This window comes from Phyllostomus discolor, chromosome 8, assembly GCF_004126475.2.
Source record: "Phyllostomus discolor isolate MPI-MPIP mPhyDis1 chromosome 8, mPhyDis1.pri.v3, whole genome shotgun sequence".
NCBI lineage: Eukaryota > Metazoa > Chordata > Mammalia > Chiroptera > Phyllostomidae > Phyllostomus > Phyllostomus discolor.
This window is the reverse complement of record NC_040910.2, coordinates 72,221,320-72,241,142: the sequence shown is the minus strand read 5'-3', so window position 1 is coordinate 72,241,142 and position 19,823 is coordinate 72,221,320. Positions and strand designations below refer to the sequence as shown.

Below are 19,823 nucleotides of genomic sequence, written 5' to 3'. Positions count from 1 at the left end.
ACTTTCATGAGTGATAGTATTTTCAAAGCACAGTGGCTAAAGCCAAATGGCCTAGTTTTGGATCCTGGCTCTGTGAGTTACTAACTCGGTTACTTTGGGTGGAGTATTTGACTTACTTGTGCCTCAGTTTCCTTACCCATAAAATAGGGATAATGATGATAACTGATAAGACTATTTCCCAAATTACACAGGTCACTATATGTCAAATATTAGGAGCAGTTCCAGATCTTCAATCTTTCACTGTCATCTTCACAAAGCACTTGACTTCGACAGTGCAGCACACTCTACAGACTGTGTACTTCGACTTACTGGCAGGTCTGACCCAGCTTTTCCCTTATGGTGATGTCAGACCCTCCATCCCCCCTTCTCCTGTTCTGGTTCCATGTTCTGTCAGTGCCTCCAGTTTCATTTTGCATGTGGCACTTGCTTCCCCCAGCCTCCTTCCAAAAGGTGAACTTTGGAAGCTCCTTTTTGACCAGGCCCTCACTTCCTCTTTGTCCCAGCAGGTTGTACATCTATTCTCCCTTTCCTGCCCCACCTCCTGTCTTTCCCAGTCCAGAGATCAGCATCTCCTCCATCCCACAAAGGAGCTCGCACAGCACTGACTCCAGTGGCACCAGTGTTTATTTCAGGGAGAAGGGCTTGAAGGCCTACATCTGTCCTGTGGGGTCTTGGGGCCTCCAGCTTCTCACTTGGCCTTTGGGTTACGGAACTTGCGTCCAGCAAAGACAGCCTTGTCCCCGAGCGCCTCCTCAATCCTAGAAGGCAGAGCAAGTCAGAGCTGCACCCTTCTAGCCCAACAGCCCTCCGTTCCCCACATCCAGGCACACTGCACCCACTGTACCTCATGAGCTGGTTGTATTTGGCCAGACGCTCTGAGCGGCAGGGGGCACCAGTCTTGATCTGAGGAGGGAAGAGGGATTCCAAGGGTTGCAGGAGGCTCGGGAGAAGGGACTGGGCCTGGTCCTGAGGAGCAGCCTGTGGTGTCATTCTACTCAGGGGCAGGAGGCCAAGGATCCCAAGAAAATTTGTTCTAACACAACAGGGAAGCCGTGAGTACCTGTCCCGTGCAGAGCCCCACCACGAGGTCGGCAATGAATGTGTCCTCAGTCTCCCCAGAGCGGTGGCTCACCATCACTCCCCAGCCGTTAGACTGAGCCAGTTTGCAGCTAGATAGAGAGGACACTTGATAAGGCCTAACGGAACCTCTTCAGAAAGCCAGGGGCTGGATGGGGCTTTTCTGTTGTGGGGAATGGGCCCTTGGTGGGAGGGTGATGACTAAGTTCTTGAAAAGCAGAAGGGGAGATTCCTGATCTTGAACTTGGGTTCCTGAGATGCTGGTGGAAAGAAGGGCAGAATCTGGGAGAAAAGAATGATATGGGAATGGGGATGGCAGGTCACAGTGGCAAAGCTCTTGAAGTCAAGCCAAGAGTTAGTTGAAGGCTTGAGGTCAGGAGAGTAGGATGGGTCAGGAACCAGGAGACAGGTACGCTTGGAGTCTGAAAGCAGGGCTGCAGTGTGGGGAGGCAGAGCTTGGGTGGAGGAAGGCTGTGGTGCACCCCAGGACCAGGAGGCACTCACGCCTGGATGGATTCGGTCACGGAGCCAATCTGGTTGACCTTCAGCAGCAAGCAGTTGCAGGCTTTCTTCTCAACGGCCTGGGCAATCCTCTTAGGGTTGGTGACTGTGAGGTCATCTCCCACAATCTGGATGTCCACACCCGAGAGGAATGAGGTCCAAGTGGCCCAATCATCTTGGTCAAAGGGGTCTTCGATGGAGACCACTGGTGAGGGATGGGGCAGTCAGGTTAAGGGTCTGAGGACCTCATGAAGGGGTGACAAGTCAGAAGAGTTAGGATGGAGAATGCAAAGGTGCTAAAGATTGGAAAGATGGAGTTTGTGGCAGTGGAGGCCCTGAAGTCAGTGTGTTGGGTAGTTGCCAGGTATTCGGGCAAGTGCACTGGGATACCTGGGGGGTTCTTACCAGGATAGTTCTTTATGAAGCTCTTGTACAGCTCGCCCAGCTTCTCCCCAGTGATGTGCCGTGAGGGGTCATCGGGTGACTTGAAGTCAAGATCATACTTCCCATTTCGATAGAACTCAGATGCTGCCACATCCATACCAATCACCACTTTGTCTGGGTAGCCGGCTGCCTGGATGGCTGTCTTCAGCAGCTCCAGGGCTAGAAGAAGGACAAGAGAAGACCTGAGGCTCTGGTGTACCCTATCTCCACAGCCCCTTCCTCTGTGAGGACCCAGGGGTTCTGCCCCTCAGACTGCTCACACTGACCCTCATTGTTCTCCAGGATGTTAGGTGCAAAGCCGCCCTCATCACCCACATTGGTGGCGTCCTTCCCATACTTGGCCTTGATGACCCCCTTGAGGTGGTGGTAGACCTCGGCGCCAATGCGCATGGCTTCCTTGAAGGAGCTGGCTCCCACCGGCAGAATCATGAACTCCTGCATGGCCAGCTTGTTTCCAGCATGGGAGCCCCCGTTGATCACATTGAAGGCCTGAGAGGAGGAGTGGGTGTTCAGACCTGGGCCAGGGTGTGAGGGATCAGGCAGAGTTCGGGACGAGGGGTCGAGGTCGAATCTTGGCTTCCCTACTTACTAGCTGAGTTATCTAGGAAGAGTAATTTTACTCCTCAGAGCCTCTTTCCTCATTTCTCTAATGGGAATACCACTTGCTTCCCTGCAGAATCTCATCCTGAAAATTAGAGAAATTGAATATAGAGTTCTTAGCATGTGCCTGCTACACAATAGCTAACACTGATATGGCACGTACTACAGGCCAGGCCAGGCACTGCTCTAAGTGCTTTACACACATTCTATTAGCTCATTTCATTCTCAAAACAGCTCTGAACTGGGTGCTATAACTACCCCTCATTCTACAGGTGAGGAAACTGAGGCACAGAGTAGTTAAATAACTTGCCTAAGATCACATGATTTCCAGGCAAGGGTAGGATTCAAACCCAGCAGCTTATCTCCAGAGCTTGTGCTCTTCTACAATCTGCCTAGTAAGTAACAATAAATTGTAAAATATTTTGAGACTTTTATTGTATTAAGCTGTTCATAGGTTCAGTCTTTGTCTGTAACATTATTATTGACATTAAATGCAAAGGGTTTCCATAAGAAGGAAGTTGGCTTTATAAGGATTAAAGAAGATACACAGAAATGCCAAGATCCTTGCCATAAACAACCTCTCTACTGATTTGGGGGTTGGGGTAGAAGGCCGAAAAGAAGCTGGAGTTATTGAGCCTAGGATTGGAATGGGAATGAACTGAGTTACATCAAGAGGAAACAGCAGAGAGGCTTACAGGAACGTTTGGATTGTGGGAAAGAAGGAAGGGCAAAACTGTAGCAGTAGAGGTTCCATTTCAGGAAATCCTATCTTTGGAGCTGGGTATGGAAGGTGAACTTTCCAGGGACTGGTTAGATACTTCTCGCTGGATGGGCCAATTCTGTCACTGTGGGATCTGACGGGGCATCTGTACTCACAGGGACTGGGAGGACCAGGTCTGGGTTCCCAGCAAGATCTGCAATGTGTCGGTAGAGTGGGACCCCCTTCTCAGCTGCTCCAGCCTTGCACACGGCCAGGGACACTCCCAGGATGGCATTGGCCCCAAACTTGGCTAGAGGAAGCAAGCACGAAGAAAGGGTAAGAACTTCTTCCCCAGAGCTTGGGGTCATCTACTCAAACATCCCCTCTGGCCCTGACCAGACAGGTCAGTTGGTTAGAGCGTGGTCCCAATATGCCAAAGTTGTAGGTTCAATCCCAGGCACATATAAGAATCAACCAATGAATGCATAAATAAGTGGAACAACAAATCAGTGTCATTCTCTCTCTCTTTCTTTCTCTCTAAAAAAAAAAAAAAAAGTCCACTCTAGACACCACAGGAAGGATCCAGAACTCCAAACCACTGGCCCTTAAGAGTTTGTTAACAGATCTCTCTCTCCTAGGGCCTTAGGTGCTCAGGGTGCCCCCACCCCAGGGGAATGTGTCAGCTTCACATCTGTGTCCACAGCTGGCCCAGGCCTGGCAGAGAGCAGGCATCAGGAAATGCCTATGTAAAGAATAAAAGTCCATCCAGCTACTGTGTGCCCCAAAATATGGGACACAGAAATAATCCTAACCAGACCTCAGCCCCATGGTCTCTCCCCCATCTACCCAGCATCCCATACCTTCACCTATCCCTAGCCCTTCACTCACATTTATTCTCAGTCCCATCCAGCTCAATCATAAATTTGTCAACTTTTTCTTGATCCACAACGCTTAGTTTCTGAAAGGGCAAGTTTGAGGAGGGAAGAGCAGAAGTTAGATTTCTCAAGAGTCAGGGCATGTGCAAGAGAAAGAAGTGCAGGTATTTTGGAGAGACAGATGGTTAGCCTCCCCCAAGCATGGGCTACTTGGGATGAGGTGGCAGGAGTGGTGGGGTGAGGTGGGGTAGGAGGGACAGGCTCTTCCAACTTGCCTTTTCCAGCAGAGCAGGACCCAGAGTCTTGTTGATGTGTTCCACAGCCTTCAGGACACCTAGAGAGGCCAGAGGAGGGGGTTCAGATCTCCAGTTCAATCAGGTCTCTTCCTGTGGACCCCAGGTCTTCAAGAGTTTTGAGTTCCAGTCCCCCCTGGCCCACCACCACCACCACCAAGAAGACATTGTGGACTCACATCCTGAAACCACCCCTCACAGGCTCTTCCAGTGTTGGTCTTTCCTCACCTTTGCCCAGGTATCGAGATTTGTCTCCATCTCTTAGTTCCAGAGCTTCATAGATACCTGTAGAAGCTCCACTGGGCACAGCTGCTCGGAATCGTCCTGGGATGAGAAAAATTGGAAAATCACAGAGAGTCCCATCCACCCGCAAAGGACCAACTTCTCCTCTCTGAGCCCAGTGGCAGAGGCAGTTCAGACAGACTAGTGTATCTCCCAGCAGAGGAGCCAGGTTGGAAGAGGAAAGCCTGGGAAGACATCTGGGGAAGGGGATCTCAGAGAAAGTTGAGGATGTGGGACAGTTGAAGGGCAAAGGCCAGATGGCACTGGAGTCTTCTTCCAAGGCAAACCAATTCAATGGGTCTGTGTTACCCTTGGCTGTGTATAGGTCCACCTCCACTGTGGGGTTGCCCCTGGAGTCCAGGATTTCCCGGGCAAAGATTTTCTGCATGGCCATGGCTGCAGAACAAGAGGCTGAGTGAGTGTAGATAGTTGATCCCTTAAGGGACCCCAAATCCCTTGCCCTTTAAGAGTCTTCCCCACCCTAAGAAAGCAGGTGCCGGAACTAAAAATATCCCACAAAAAGGTCACAGACCAAAGAGGCAGGCACAGCCCCCTCCCCCACTCAGAACAGCTCCTATTCCACCTCCCATCCCATCCTAAGAATCCAGGGGCCTCTCCTTTATAACTCCAGTGATTCCTCCACTGCCTGAACTTCTCCCCAAAAGTTGCATTTATGCCTTGTCCCTCCACCCTTCTAGTCAAGCAGTCTGTCCTCCATGGCTTCCTAGCCCTCAAATCTTCTGCCGTAATTCTGGTTTTCATTTTCCTGCTCCTCAGTCTTCTTCAGATCCTCAGGGACCCCAAATTATCCACCTGGCTCCAGTTGTAACTAACTGTCCTTCTCTATCCATCTTTGCCTGCCTCTCTTTACAGCCTCATTTCCCTATCGTTAGGTACCCCATCCTGCTTGCTCCAACTCCTCCAGTCTTCAGCAACCCCAGTCCTAGGAGGGGGCAAAGAAAAGCTGACTTTTTCCTTATTTTCTCCAAGCCACCACCACCCTCACCCTTTACCACTCCCATCCCCTAGGGCTGGAAGATTCACCGGACCTGGAAGTCTTGGTTGGGGGCTTGGGGTGAGCTCCGAGAGTCTAGGTAGCAGCTGGGACAGTGTCAGCTCACCCTCTCTCAAGCTGGGCATTTATTCCCAGCCACCCTGTCCCTCGGCCAGCCCCGCCTCTCTCCTCCCTCTTTATCCTCCCCCTCCACACGGGGCTGGCAGCCAAGTGCCCATTACAGCCTAAAGCCCCCTTCCCAAAGGTCAATGACTGCCTCTCCTCTCTCTCTGCCCCCCAACAAAAAGCCCCTACTTTTAATTCAACCCCTGGGGAGGAGCAGGGGAGGGGCTCAAAATGGGGGAGGGTCTCTCGCCTCCCAGGGATTATATTCCCCCTTTGCAAAGGTTAAAGAGGAACTAGTGCTATTTAGGAAAGGCCAGGAGTAACTTGAGCCCTGCAGGGCTGGGGAGGGGGCCTGGAAGAGGGGCTGCTGGATTGACATCCACACATGCTCAGCTCAAATGGCCTTCAGGGGCTGTCTCTGCCCTCGGTGGGGGAAGGAACCGGGGGTTCTAGGCAAGCTCTGAAGTCTAAAATGGAACCTCTCCTTCAGAATGCGAGAGGGTCTCACCTCTTAGGGTCCTCATAGCGACCTCTCTGGGCTCCACCCCATCCTACCCTCTCCGGGCAAGTAATGGTGTGGGGGAAGGGGCAGGGAGACCAATTTAGACTGGCCCTCAGAGCGGGCGCGGCTGCCTACTGATAGCGCTGGGACAGCACTTATCCGAGCGTGGAGACTGTCAGTCAGGAGCCCCTTTTACTTCAGACTGTGGGCGTTTCAGGGCGTGGTCCCAGCTCATCAGCGAATGTTAAGTCAGGAGTGAAAAATGAATGGACAGTGAGTGTCTGAACGCTCAGGACCAGTCTCATAGCCCTCTAGTAGCATTGCAGGAAAGTGGGTCTCTGCACTAGATAGCTCCGCCTTATTGGCTTTGGGTAGTGTGCGGGGCTCGTCCCCAGTTTTGCTGTAGCCGGGCCAGGCGAGGAAGGTGCACCGAGGCTGGGGCAGGATGGTTGGTGTGCCAGGGTCACGGAGCGCCTCGGAGGGTCACGGAGCGACACGGAGGCTCTCCCCGCCGGTGATGGAGCAGCGCGCGCCAGATGACTCACTCCCGCAGCCCTCTCCTCAAATCCCCTCCTGGCTCCGCCGCCCCGGCGGGTCTGGTCTTCAGCCCCTGGTTCCAGATTCCTCTCCGTGTCTCGCCCCTCCTCCCCTTATCTCTGGCCGCTCCCTCCCGGGAATTTTCCACCCTGGGGTAGGGGGTGCGGCAGGCCAGAGGTCAGGAGATGGCGGGCGGGGAGCGCCGCCACGTGCCCCAGTGCTGCCCCACCCCGGCGGGCCAGTGACTCAGCCTCGGTGGCTGTCGAGGAATACCCGCTCGGGGGGCGTCGAGTGCCCAGGCAGTGCGGAGTGGCCGCAGAGGAACCCCGCCCAGCTCTAGAAGATGAGAGAGGTGAAGCTCTTTGCCACCGGGGAGGCTCCCCTCCCGCGAGGGACCGGAAGAGGCCATGCTCCTCAGCAGCCCAAGCAGCTAGAATGCGTCTAGTTTACCTAAGCAGGCCGCCAGGTCCTGCCCCAACACCCTTCCAGTTGGCCGCGGGCGATCCACTCGCGCACAACTTGTTGGCATAAGTTGAAATGAAAAATAAGAAAACCCAACGGGCCCAAAATGGAAGGGCTTTTACCCGTCTTGAAAAAGTTGCAAACCTTGAAAGTTCTTAGTATTCTTCCGTCTTTAAAAATAGGCCCGCCCGTCTAGCACAGTGCTCAGTGACCTATGCAAAGATGCGCCAAGAGGGACAGCCGGTGACCCAAACTGCTGGCCGGGGAACGGGCGGGGCTGGGACGAGTGTGTGAGGCTTGGTACCGGGGATGATCCACCTAGGGATAATCCCCTGTAGTGGTGGTGGGCTATACTTATACTGGGGACAGACAGAAACTTCGCCCGTGTATGCCTTCAATTCTGAAACCGGCCAGGGTATTTTGTCAGAGTGCCCTTTGCTCTCTTATTTCTTGTTTAAGAAAAATAACGAATGGAGAAAGGGCTGCTAGCACGCCTCGCTGTCGCCTTCGCCCCCGCCCCTTCCGCCCGGAGGGAGACACGTCCCTGGCCGCCCCTCTTCATAGGGATTCCAAATAGGTCCAGTCTGGCGCGCCACGGCGCGCGCTCGCTAAGCCGGCCGCCGGCCCCAACCGCCCCACGCGCTTTCCCTCCGGGCCCCGGCGCAGGCGCGGGCGCACGCGCTGCCGCCCGCCGTTCCTTCCCTCCAGCGGAGGTGGGGGAAGGGGGAGACGTTCCGTTTAACCCTGAGTTCCCCGAACTCTTTAATTTGCTAAATTTGCAGCTTGCTAATTCCTCCTTTCACTTTCCTTCCTTTGGCTTCCTTCCCTCATACCAAATTGTGATTTATATTCAATGCAAAGTGAGCCGAGCCCTAACCCTAACTTCTCCCTGCTCCCCCCATTTCATCCTTTTACATTGCTTTCCATCGAACTCTGCAAATTTTGTAATAGGGGGAGGGATTTTTTAAAATTGCATTTGCAAAGTTAGGTATCTGGGCAAGCGAGGGGGGGGGGCGGTGGGGAGGGAATGGGGAGCAGGCCCCGCCCCTACCGCCCTTTGCAAATAAAAATCTAGAAGTGGGGGGAGGAGCAGGAAGTGGCGGTGTGAGGGCTGCTGCACTGCTAGCAGAGCCGCGGTCCGGACGGCAGCGCGTGCCCCAAGCTCTCCACCTCCCCCCGCCCGCCAGTCCGAGGCAGCCGGAGCCCAGCCCGCGGCCCCAGCAGCAGCGCCGAGAACAGCCCCAGTAGCAGCGCCATGGCCGGGTGGAACGCCTACATCGACAACCTCATGGCGGACGGGACCTGTCAGGACGCGGCCATCGTGGGCTATAAGGACTCGCCCTCCGTCTGGGCCGCCGTCCCCGGGAAAACCTTCGTCAACATCACGGTACTGCAAGGCCGTCGCGGTCCCGGAGACTGGCCGAACTTGGACCCCAAAGGAAGGGACTTGGGTGGGGGCGGGTGCGGTCTGGGGAGGGCAGCGAAAGGCCGTGACCCGGTCCTTGCCCTGGGAGTGGCGCGAATGGCGGCTGCATGTGAGAGGGTCCCTCAGTTGCCCCCTAAGTTCTACCGCCCGGGCGGAGGCTCCCATCCAGCTTGCCGCCCCGCTTTCCGCGACGGGGCGTTACATCCGGGGCACAGGGCGGGGAGGGGCGCGCCACCCGGTGCGGCGGCCCACTTCCGCCTCGTCCAGGGCGGGGCGGGCACGCGCTGCAGTTTCAACCAGGGATTGTGATTGAGAAGAGACTTGGGGACCCCCTGGACCCCCAGGTCCACTTCCGGCCGTCAACTCGTGCCCCTTCCACCATTGTTCCCCCTTATGCTGGAGGGACCGTGGCTGGGGTTCCATGCCGGTCTTGCGTGGGCTCCCAGCCCCTCCCAACTCTGTTGGAGGAGAGGCCGCCTCTTCACCTCCACCCCCCCTCCGCGCCCCAAGTCTGCACGGTGGACTCTACATTCTTGTGAGACCAATCCCGGAAGCCCCATCGCCCTCCCTTCCCGCCATCCTGAGAGGCCTGGAGCAGGGGAACTTTGTGAGAAGTTCTAGGATAGTATAAGTAAAAGAATAAGAAGGGATTACTGCTGTCTCCATCACTACCTCCTGGGTCCACACTGCCCGGAAGTGGGGAGGGGAGCGGAAGTTCGAAAGGGGGGAAGGGGATTTCCGGGCGGGAGGGGACCGGATGTGGGGATTTGGGGTGTAAGGGGGAGGGGTGGAAAGGTTCCCTGGGGTATCTCGACCCGAGAGCTGGCATGCTGGGTCTAGCAGCTGTCCTGTTTCAAAAGTTTTCCAACTTTCCCGGAAAACCCTCAGGGATCTGCTTCCTCCTCTTGGGGCATAGATACCTGGACCTAAACTCCAGGTTACTTGGAGACCCAGGCGTCCCGGCCCCTAACAACTCCTTCAGATCCTTTGACCAAATAAGGGCAAAGTTGCTTCTCCCGCTTTGCCCGCCCCCTCCCTTCCCTTCATAGCTTCTGCTTTTCCTGAAGGAGAGTTCTGAGCATCCAAAGGCTCCCCACTCCGTTCCATTCCACTCTCCTTACTGGTTTTTGGCCCCCTTTATTTCCTGGGTTTGTTTTCCCTCTTAAACGAGATTTAAGTCTCCAGAGGAATGTCTCTTTATTACCATTCTCTAGGTTTGAGGATCCTGATCTTTTTGTGCACTAACTTCCAACAGTCCTAAGAGTTTCTCCAATTCATGGATATGCACAAAACACCTAACACAACACACCTTTTGAGGGGGGATTCTAGCTCCCCTGAGGTATGAAAAGCAGGTGTGTCCTTGGAGAAGGTGGGAACCATGGTGTACTAACTTGATGAGTGCTCGGTTTCCCTTACAGCCAGCTGAGGTTGCTGTCCTAGTTGGCAAAGACCGGTCAAGTTTTTTCGTGAATGGGCTGACACTTGGGGGCCAGAAATGTTCTGTGATCCGGGACTCACTGCTGCAGGATGGGGAATTTACCATGGATCTTCGCACGAAGAGCACCGGGGGAGCTCCCACCTTCAACATTACTGTCACCATGACTGCCAAGAGTGAGTTTCTGAGTCTTACCCTTGATGTAGTTCCAAGATCACCAATGTGCATCCGTCTATGAATCTTTTTTAGTGTGGTTCCTCAGTACGAAGGGACCAAACCAGCTTCCTACTCCCAGCCTGCTGGATGCTGGGACACTGGATAGTCCCTCTAGTTTTGTCTCAGTTCCTCATCTTGTAATATAAGAGTTGAATTGTTATTACCTCTTAGGATTCTCCCTGACTTGGGCCTTTTCAGATGAGAAACTCCATTTTCTGGGAGGAGGTAAACTGTTATTGTAGCCAGCCCTTAGTTGTCTTTTGAGTCCTCTTGTTAAAACTTGGAGTTGTCAGGCCATCCACATCCATTTCTAGCTTTAACACGGGTCAACAGTTTGTAAGCCTTTGACTCCGAAATTTTAGTGTTCTGCTTCCAGTCTCTTAGCTTGATTTTTCCTTTTTGAAAAGCCCTATTGTTTTAGGGTGACTGACAGCCTGCCTGTGTGTGTAGGGAGGGCGGTGGGAGAGATGAGGTTGGGTTACAGACCTCAGGGCTGGACAGCTGCTGAACAGCTGGCAGGGGGTGGTATTGTGACACCTGGGTTCTAGCCTCCTTTCTCTCTCCTCCAGCGCTAGTCCTGCTGATGGGCAAAGAAGGTGTCCACGGTGGTATGATCAACAAGAAATGTTATGAAATGGCCTCCCACCTGCGGCGTTCCCAGTACTGACCTCATCTTTGCCCCCAACCCCCACTGCTTTTGCACCCCTCTCCTTCCCATACACACACATACACCATTTTTATTTTTTGGGCCATTACCCTACACCCCTTGTTGCTGCCAAAACCACATGGGCTGGGGGCCAGGGCTGGATGGACAGACGCCTCCCCCTACCCATACCCCTCCTGTGTGTGGTTGGAAAATTTTTGTTTTTTTGGGTTTTTTTTTTTTTTTTTTCTGAATAAAAAAAGATTCTACTAACAAGGTGCTGTGTGGTTTTAGCCTGGGTGTCAGGATGTAGAACAGTCACTATTACTCGTCTCCTTTATTCTTGCTTGGGACTAAGAGCAGGAAAGGTTGAAGCACTACAAAGTCTAGGAACTGAAGCTTGCCTCCATAACTAAGCACCTGCCTCAGACCTATATGGCCTGCTGTTTCTTTTCTAGCCCTAGGTTCTCAGTGTGCCAGCTGAATTAGTGGGAAATGTAACAGAGCCACCCATACTAGAGAATGGGCCAGACCTGTGGGCAAGGCAGGGCCAGTTGAGTCATATTAAGGGTGGAGCTCCCTCTCTGACTCACAACAAATGCCTGCTAGGCCTATTCTCATGACTACAGGTTAGTCTTAGTAGTTCCTTGCCCCTTTATGGCAAAAAAAAAGGGGGGGGTAATTCCCTAAACAGGTAAGAGGTTCACCTGTATGAGAATGATCTTCCCCTTCTTTAGTTGACAAACAACTTTATTAACCCAATAAATGAAGACCCAGTCCCTTTGCACCAACCCCCTCAAAAGGATGGGGCTGGGTTAAGGGAAAAACCTAGGGGAAAAATGTCCGTCCCTTGACAGAAGAGAGAGGAGGAGGCTGTGCAAAATAGGTCATCAGGGATGGGGTGATTAGGAGAGTATTAGACCAGGATGGCAGTTGAAGAGGGAGGAGAGGGTGGGGGATCTGTTGAAGACCCAGGGGAAACAGGAGGGGCTGAGGACAGGGAGCCAAAAGAGGTGGGAACTGTGGGGCTAGAGCCCAAAAGTGGGGTCCGTTCTGAGGCAGGATGGTCCCTTGGTTCCCCTTCCTCATCACCATCTTGCCCCTGAGTTTCTTCTTCCTGCTCCTCATCCCCAGGACCTCGATGGACAGGCTGCTTGCAGATGGGGCAGGTCTTCCGGGTCTGAGTGAGCCAGGGGTCCACACAGCGGCTGTGATAAGCTGTCAAGAGGAGTAAGGTGAAATACCTGGTGCCTGCTGGTGGAGTGGGGACATGGGCACAGGAACTGAGGGCCTCACCATGAGCACAGGGGAGTACTCTCAGCTTGTCACCATCCACATACTCATCCAGGCAGATGGCACAGACATCATATTGGTCTCCTGGGGAAAGCAAAAAAGAGTCTTAGTTACTGAGCCAAAGGCCCACAAGAACTCTGGGAGGCCAATGTGGAGCTAAACCTTGCAAAAATTATTTTCCCTGGTTCCACAGAGCTAGTGGAAGAGCTAAGACAGCCTTGCAGGACAAAGCCAGGGTAGAACAGGAGGAATTGGGGGATAGAAGGGACAAAGAAAAGCAGAGGTAAGAAGGGAAGTGGGTTTTGAGGGGAGGTGTGAGGGTGGAGATAGAGTGGGAGGAGCGGAAATGGGGCAGGGCTTCTGCTTTACCTTATATGGGCACTACAGACTCCTGGGCCTAAGGACCTGACATCCCATCCTAACCAGTTTCTTCTCAGGCTAAATCCTCCCCACATCTTCCATTTTTCTACCCACCTCCCTTATAAGCAAGGTTGGTCCTCCATCTTTCCCCTCAACTCCATTTAATCATCTTTGTTTCCCATTTGCTGCTGTTCCTGCCCCATCATCATTGTATAGATGGGTAAAAGAGGAAAGGTAGCACCTCACGCTGGCATCTTCTCCTTACCATCTTTCTTTCCCCCTCCTCTCCTGGGCTCAAACTCCTTCAGAACCATGAAAGCTATGGGAAAGGCCTTCCACTCCTCTAGTCCCCTCACCCTTTTGATAGTCATGTGTTGGAATCTGTTTCAGTTGCTCTTTGGTCAGTCGATTACGCTGGAGCCGTTTCCGGTGCTGGATACAACGAGCTATCTGGAAAAATCGGGTGGATGGATCAGATCAGCCTTAGGGAACAGGACTGAACAATCCAGTACAAACTATCCCCACCACTAAACCCCAGTTCCAGACTGGTTTTAAAGGACTCAGCTCTTATGCTCCCTGAACTACTCACCATCACTGCTCCCATGGCCAAAACCAGCAGTCCCACAATCCCCGTGAAAGGGATGAGGTAATAACCCAATGGGAAGCTATTGTCTGGGACCAGAAGAACCCGAGCTCTAGGAAAAGGAAGACCAGTGTCAAAAGAGGCAGGAAAACCAAAGTGACAAAGGAAAAGAGACAAAATAACTGGCTCTGGTCAAGGCCCAATGATGGAAAAGAGGGTGGAAAGTAAGGCAAGAGGCAGAGTTTGAAGGGCCTGAGGCTTGGGCTCCAGATCAGCATGGAAAGTGCTGAAGGAAGACTGGGGAGGAAGGAAACATCCTACCCCTTCTCGTAGACAAAGAGGGCACGCAGGTACTCGGAGCTCCTCTCCCCAATAAACACAGACGGGATCCAGATCTGCTGCTGGATTTCCTCTGCAGGGGATCAGGGCATCATACTGAGAACTCACCCTTCTATAACCAAATCCTTTGGGAACATTAGCATTTGGTTCTTTTGTGCCATCCCACCCAAAGGATTGGCTTCTTTTCCCTAAACCTTTAGCCCACCTACCATCTCTTTAGTCTGAGCTCTACTGAAAACCCAGTTATTCAGAGATGCCCCAACCTTACCACTATTCCACACCATGCTCAGAAGTTCATTGGAATTCACATTGTGTACTACAGCTGCACCGTACCCAGCCTTCTGAGCATTCAGGACCTAGGGAGGACAAGGCAGGGAATAAGGAGCTATTATAGGCCTTCCCTCCCTTCATTCCTGGTGCCTTTTTTTTGCCCTCAGCTTCCCAGCTCCCAGTCCACATTCAGCAACCTTGAGGTCAAAGTTGCAGTCGAATCTTCGAAGCAGTGCAATAAAGACTGACCCATTGACCGGGGCTGGGGGTGGTGGAGCAATGGGGCTGCAGGCATTGGCTGGGTGAGCCTCTACAAGGAAGCCCTAGGGAAGAGAAGAAAAAAAACCATTGGACTTTCACCTTCCTAGGTTCTCCCCATAGAGCCCACCAGGCACACTGGCTTCCACATACTGCATGTTCTCTCTATCCTCCACTTCCTTCTTATTTCTGGGGTTTCAGCAACCCACCCAAGTCAGAAGTGTACTTCTCTTCAGCCTCCTAAAGATGAAATTATACCAAACAACATCCTTTTACCAGACCACCCCATTATCTCTCTCCCTGTTCCAGAGGAGCTAACCCATAGGCCATACTCCAAGCTAATTCAAATTCTGCTTTCCAGTTTCTCCACGATTGTACATAGATTCTGCACTCATCCATGTCACTTTCCTTAAGTTTTGTTTTATACTCCCTTCTCCAGTACAAACTCATACAGACTATACCCACCTCTGTTCAATGAAACAATGTGCCCAAAATGGAGTCACTTGTGCTAAGCCCCATGTCACAAAACTCAGACCTAACACCTAACTTAATTACAGTTTTAGCTTCTCCCAGGAATGGAATCTTAAACTAGTCATTCTGGAATTACCTGGTCAGCACTAGTGAGGTAATCTGCCTGATAGACCCCTGTCATTCCCTAAAGTGACTGCCACAACCAGTCAGCTCTTTGCTACTATAACTCCCTTGTCTTGCTCCCTTCTGCCTATAAAAATCTCAGTTGGTACAGCTTCTTGGTACAACCTTCTATATGCTACATGGGATACTACCCAATTCATAAACCATTAAATAAAGCCAATAAAATCTTTAAAATCTATTCAATAGTATTTTGTTTTTTAACATCTCTCCCTTTAACTTTCCAATTACTCACCTTACAGACAACTGCACTGATATCTATGGCCCAGTTTTTGTTGTGTGGCAGTTCTTGTAACAAAGTACTACAAAATTGCTTACCTGCTTACCTAATTTAACCCTCACAATAATCGTGATATAATTTCTATCACTATCCCATGCTACAGTAAAACAAAGACTCAGGAAGCTAATTAACTTGCCCACTGTCATATAAACCAGTAACTGACCCAAGACCCTACTGATAAGCACCACTTCTCCCTGCTCTTATCTTGGTCCACTTTAAGCCTTCCTCGCGGGGCTCCAGTTCCAGGGGTAGACTTTTGTCTTCTCCCTCTACATTCTGGATCCCACACTAGATGTGCTAATGCACTTCCAACTTGCCTCTTTTCCTACCTCTGACTTCATCCAAGGGCATAGCTCCTCAACCTCTACCCAGGATGGAAGATTTAGGGAAACAGAAAAAGCAAACAATCACCTGAAGTCCCTCCTGGCTCAAGGCAGCCCCAAAGAGAGCTGGGAGGTCTGCAAAATCCATGCTGGTATTGTGGTCCGAGGTCTGCGGACAAGAGATTCCGGGTTCCCTTTCAATCTGCAACATCTCCCTTCAGCGGCCTTTCCCCACCTGCCCCTTAGACTCACCGCTCGAATGAGCCCCCGGATGGGGGCCGCTCCCCAAAGCACAGAGGCCACAACAACTACAGGAAGCGGGAAGGCCGCAGGGTGCATGGCAGCAAGAGGGGAAGAGTTGAGGAGGCCGCGTTCTGGTAGCAGGAGCAGAAGCGGAGTTCGGCGCCCTCTCCGCTCCTACAGAATCCTAGGGGTCCAACCACCCCCAGGTCCCACTTTCCAGCTACATGGGGACGCACGGAAGGAACCACGGCTCGGGGAGTGAGATACCCAAGGCGTTTAGAGGACCTGGGGGGAATACACTAAACGTATCCTTTCCTGGTATGGGGATAAAACAGGGTAAGGGTTGAGAGGTAAACACAGGTGACAGAAAAACTTCTGGAAGGGTGGGGGAGCTCAAGGAGGTGGGACTTCCGGCCAGGTGGGCCGTCTTCCTAGGTCCTGGGATAGGGTTTCCGGTAAAGAAAGGCTGCTTCCAGCATTGGACGCTCAAGATGAAGGACTTCCGGTCCTATAAGGCCGTTTAAAATAAAAGTTAGAGGTAGGAGTGCCTGTGTAGATTAAGGGAGCACCTAAGTGCCAGAAGATGACCTAGTTGTCTCCCTTTTAGAGCCCCGACCCTAGAGCTGACCAGTTCACAAACCTCTCCTCCCTCGGGCCACCGCCGCCACCGCGGTACCCTGAAGTCTCGCGAGAGACCTCCACACTGCCCTCCCACCGCTGAAATCTTGCTGTTATTTATCGCGAGAGGCCTCCTAACTCCAGGCTAGCCTAGCTTACTTGATCTCGCGAGACCTTTAAACCTATTTTCCCGCGATTTCAGTTAGGTAAAAACTGCGTCTGTGGGCTGGCTTCCTAAATCTGCCACACCCCTTCGCGCATTTACCCTAAAGCTCCTCCTTCAGCCCCGCCTTACTCCCGGCCACCTTTGCGCTGCGCGCCTGCGCCTGCGCTAGCTTTCAGCTGGTTCTGGACCTGAGAGCTACAGGGGTGTGCGCGCGCGCCCTTGCCCCTGTTGCGCGCGAGGTGTCACCTTGGGCGCGATCGGGGCCGCGCGCACACGGGACCGTGTGTCTAGGGCCATCGAGTAGTGATGGCGGCGACGGCGAGTCCCGGGACCGCCGGGATGGACGGGAAACCCCGTACCTCCCCTAAGTCGGTCAAGTTCCTGTTTGGGGGCCTGGCCGGGTAAGCTCAGGCCCCAGGGATGGGAAAGAGGAGGAAGGGATGGGTGCAAGAAACCGGGCCCAGTTCATCTTGGTGTCTGTTGCAGTGTACCTAGCCGGCATGGGGTCAGCGCCGTCCTCAGTCCTTGATGGGCTGCCAGGATCTTTTTACCCATTGCAGGGCCCCTACTAGGCTGCATGCTGGATCATTGCACGGCTCCCGCTGGGCAGCTACCTGAATTTCCCAACCTATTGCTTGGCTCTGCCTGGCTGTATGGAGTTCCAGGTCATTGCATGGTCATGAAGGAGTCCGGCTGCATGCAGTCCCAGGTCACTTTTTGACCACCCCCTTGGAACTGCATGGAGCATTTTCATTGAATGGCTCCTCCTCTACTATTGGACTTTTTAGACCCATTGCTCTTGATACACGGGGAGACTTAAATACATGCCCACCAACCTCCTGAACATTTAGTCGGTTGCATGGCAGGCCCTGCCCCTTGTGACTCTTGTTGCCAGGCTCCGTTGGGCATCGGTAGATTTGGGACACCTGGCCCTTGACTCTACCCCTGTCTTCCCCCAGGATGGGAGCTACAGTTTTTGTGCAACCCCTGGACCTGGTGAAGAATCGGATGCAGCTGAGTGGGGAAGGAGCCAAGACACGAGAGTACAAAACCAGCTTCCATGCCCTCACCAGTATTCTTAAGGCAGAAGGACTGAGGGGCATTTACACAGGGTATTGAAGCCACAGAATGGGGATCAGGGTATGGGTTGGCAACTCCAGACCTTGGCCTGATATGACTGACCCCTTTATTCTTTAGACTGTCAGCTGGCCTACTACGCCAGGCCACTTACACCACCACTCGTCTTGGCATCTATACTGTGCTGTTTGAACGTCTAACTGGGGCTGATGGTACACCCCCTGGCTTTCTGTTGAAGGCCCTGATTGGCATGACTGCAGGCGCAACTGGTGCCTTTGTGGGAACACCAGCTGAGGTGGCTCTTATCCGCATGACCGCTGATGGCAGGTGAGTTCCAGGTCTGTGCCTGCCCCCAGCCCCATTCCTTGAAATCAAGAATTAAGGGCTTTTTATTTTAGGTTTAGAGCAGAGCATTCACCTGTTCTGGCCTCCCTTTCTTTGTTTCTGTGGGGCAGGATGGTCTGTCCTGAGCTTGGCCTCCCCCTACCTTTTCACCAGGCTTCCAGCTGACCAGCGCCGTGGCTACAAAAACGTGTTTAATGCCCTGATTCGAATTGCCCGGGAGGAAGGGGTCCCCACACTATGGAGGGTGAGTGAAGTGGCTGAAGACTTGAGGGACATGGGATCAGGTCTCAGGTATTTCTGACTCCTCCCCCACTCCCCACCCAGGGCTGCATCCCTACCATGGCTCGGGCGGTCGTCGTCAATGCTGCCCAGCTCGCCTCTTACTCTCAATCCAAGCAGTTCTTACTGGACTCAGGTGAGACCCAGAGCTGGGCCCTTAGCTCCCAGCCTGGCCTGGGCCAGCTCTAAGATGACTGCCACTCCCTGTTCCTCCTCTTCCAGGCTATTTCTCTGACAACATCCTATGCCACTTCTGTGCCAGCATGATCAGTGGCCTGGTCACTACTGCTGCCTCCATGCCCGTGGACATTGTCAAGACCCGGTGAGTCTGCAGGCCTGGGCCTGGAGAAAGTTGGGAGGGCCCCCTTTGTGTCTCTCATGTCCCTACCTCTTCTCTTTCAGGATCCAGAACATGCGAATGATCGACGGAAAGCCAGAATACAAAAACGGGCTGGTGAGGAAGCAGGGCTGGGGAGTTGGGCTGGAGGATTGGATGTCCTGGGAAAACAATGAGGGTAGTGGGGGTATGAGGCCCAGGGCCCCAGAGGTAAGGTCCTAGCCCCAATGTCCTGCCCACCTGCCTGTCTAGGATGTGCTGGTGAAGGTCGTTCGCTACGAAGGCTTCTTCAGCCTGTGGAAGGGCTTTACACCGTACTATGCCCGCTTGGGTCCCCACACCGTCCTCACCTTCATCTTCTTGGAGCAGATGAACAAGGCCTACAAGCGTCTTTTCCTCAGTGGCTGAGGCAGGCGAGGGGCCTGGAGCCAGTATGCTGGGGCTCCCGCTCGCCTGCCACTCCTACAGTCAGTGTGCCCCTGGGGGTCCTGGACTACTGCCCTGGGCTCCTCTATTTATTTTCCCTCCACAGTGTGGTTCCTTCCTCTGCAGTAAAGGACTTTGGTCTGTCCTACCCCTGCTGCAGCTTACCCTGCTTGTCCTGATCCTCTCTGTGTCCCTGACTGTGCCTTGGGGGGAGTTAAGAAACTCTTCTGAGTATTTCCAGACTCTGCTTGGGTGTTAGTTTCAGGGCACACAGGACAGCAGAAGATCCCCTCTTTTGATGGGAAAGCCAAGGCAGAGCTGAGGGGACCCAGAGAGAGCAAAAACTGTCAAGATGGTCAGAGGGTCTGCAGTGGTAGGATGTGGCCTTTCTCCCTCCACCTCACTGTGGGCATGATTAATAAATTGGATTGATAATGTTACCCCCAAATCTGAAGAGTTGTGAGGGCTGGAGGGGGAGGAGACTGGACAAAGAAGTGATGTCCTTGAGAACAGAAACTGGACTTTTTAAGAAAACTTATTAAAGAAAAAGCACCCACTAGTTTTATGCAAATGATATGTAAATGAGTTTTCTTATAGCAACTGACTGGGTCAAGAAAACCAAGTCCAGGCCCCTGTTTGCTTCCTAGCCACTTGCCCAAGATGCACAAGTCAGCACAAGTCATCTCACGTAATCCCCAGGAAAAGTCTCTGGTGTCTGGTGACTGCTTTTATGGCCTTAAGGCGGAGGGGAGTAAAGAGTCTGAGAAGAGAAGGTTGACCTGCAGGGGGCGGATGGGCCAGGCTTGAGGGAGTGAACACAGGAACCAGGTGCCCAGAGCCTGGAGGTTTGAGGAAACAGGTT

The 19,823-nt window shown here is 52.9% G+C and overlaps 4 protein-coding genes across 6 annotated transcripts; 2 read left to right on the top strand and 2 right to left on the bottom strand.

Moving 5' to 3' along the window:
* Positions 1 to 606: 606 nt before the first annotated feature.
* On the bottom strand, positions 607 to 6,425 carry ENO3 (enolase 3). Of its 2 annotated transcripts, none has more exons than XM_028534212.2 (12): positions 6,401 to 6,425; positions 5,082 to 5,168; positions 4,719 to 4,814; positions 4,473 to 4,531; positions 4,211 to 4,280; positions 3,499 to 3,632; positions 2,289 to 2,511; positions 1,984 to 2,181; positions 1,582 to 1,783; positions 1,061 to 1,169; positions 845 to 903; positions 607 to 758 (listed from the first exon to the last, which is right to left on the bottom strand). In XM_028534212.2, exons 1-12 carry the CDS (start codon positions 6,414 to 6,416, stop codon positions 689 to 691), a joined length of 1,323 nt encoding a protein of 440 aa, XP_028390013.1. In that variant the 5' UTR covers positions 6,417 to 6,425; the 3' UTR covers positions 607 to 688. The 2 variants fall into 2 exon arrangements, with proteins under 2 accessions (XP_028390013.1, XP_035889084.1); XM_036033191.1 differs by lacking the exon at positions 6,401 to 6,425 and adding an exon at positions 5,822 to 5,930.
* Positions 6,426 to 8,459: 2,034 nt separating this feature from the next.
* Positions 8,460 to 11,366, top strand: PFN1 (profilin 1). The gene is made up of 3 exons (XM_028534213.2): positions 8,460 to 8,780; positions 10,238 to 10,430; positions 11,040 to 11,366. Exons 1-3 carry the CDS (start codon positions 8,649 to 8,651, stop codon positions 11,135 to 11,137), a joined length of 423 nt encoding a protein of 140 aa, XP_028390014.1. The 5' UTR covers positions 8,460 to 8,648; the 3' UTR covers positions 11,138 to 11,366.
* Positions 11,367 to 11,845: 479 nt separating this feature from the next.
* RNF167 (ring finger protein 167) lies at positions 11,846 to 16,659 on the bottom strand. 2 transcript variants are annotated; one of them, XM_028534156.2, is made up of 10 exons: positions 16,354 to 16,441; positions 15,723 to 16,221; positions 15,559 to 15,639; positions 14,156 to 14,281; positions 13,957 to 14,044; positions 13,671 to 13,761; positions 13,356 to 13,461; positions 13,123 to 13,216; positions 12,410 to 12,490; positions 11,846 to 12,331 (listed from the first exon to the last, which is right to left on the bottom strand). In XM_028534156.2, exons 2-10 carry the CDS (start codon positions 15,807 to 15,809, stop codon positions 12,030 to 12,032), a joined length of 1,056 nt encoding a protein of 351 aa, XP_028389957.1. In that variant the 5' UTR covers positions 15,810 to 16,221; positions 16,354 to 16,441; the 3' UTR covers positions 11,846 to 12,029. The 2 variants fall into 2 exon arrangements, with proteins under 2 accessions (XP_028389957.1, XP_028389956.1); XM_028534155.1 differs by having other exon boundaries at positions 15,723 to 16,659.
* SLC25A11 (solute carrier family 25 member 11) lies at positions 16,627 to 19,520 on the top strand. The gene is made up of 8 exons (XM_028534158.2): positions 16,627 to 16,898; positions 17,457 to 17,609; positions 17,695 to 17,901; positions 18,073 to 18,163; positions 18,244 to 18,334; positions 18,421 to 18,520; positions 18,601 to 18,652; positions 18,788 to 19,520. The coding sequence occupies exons 1-8, from the start codon at positions 16,804 to 16,806 to the stop codon at positions 18,941 to 18,943; spliced, it is 945 nt and encodes a 314-aa protein (XP_028389959.1). The 5' UTR covers positions 16,627 to 16,803; the 3' UTR covers positions 18,944 to 19,520.
* The last annotated feature ends 303 nt before the right edge of the window (positions 19,521 to 19,823 follow it).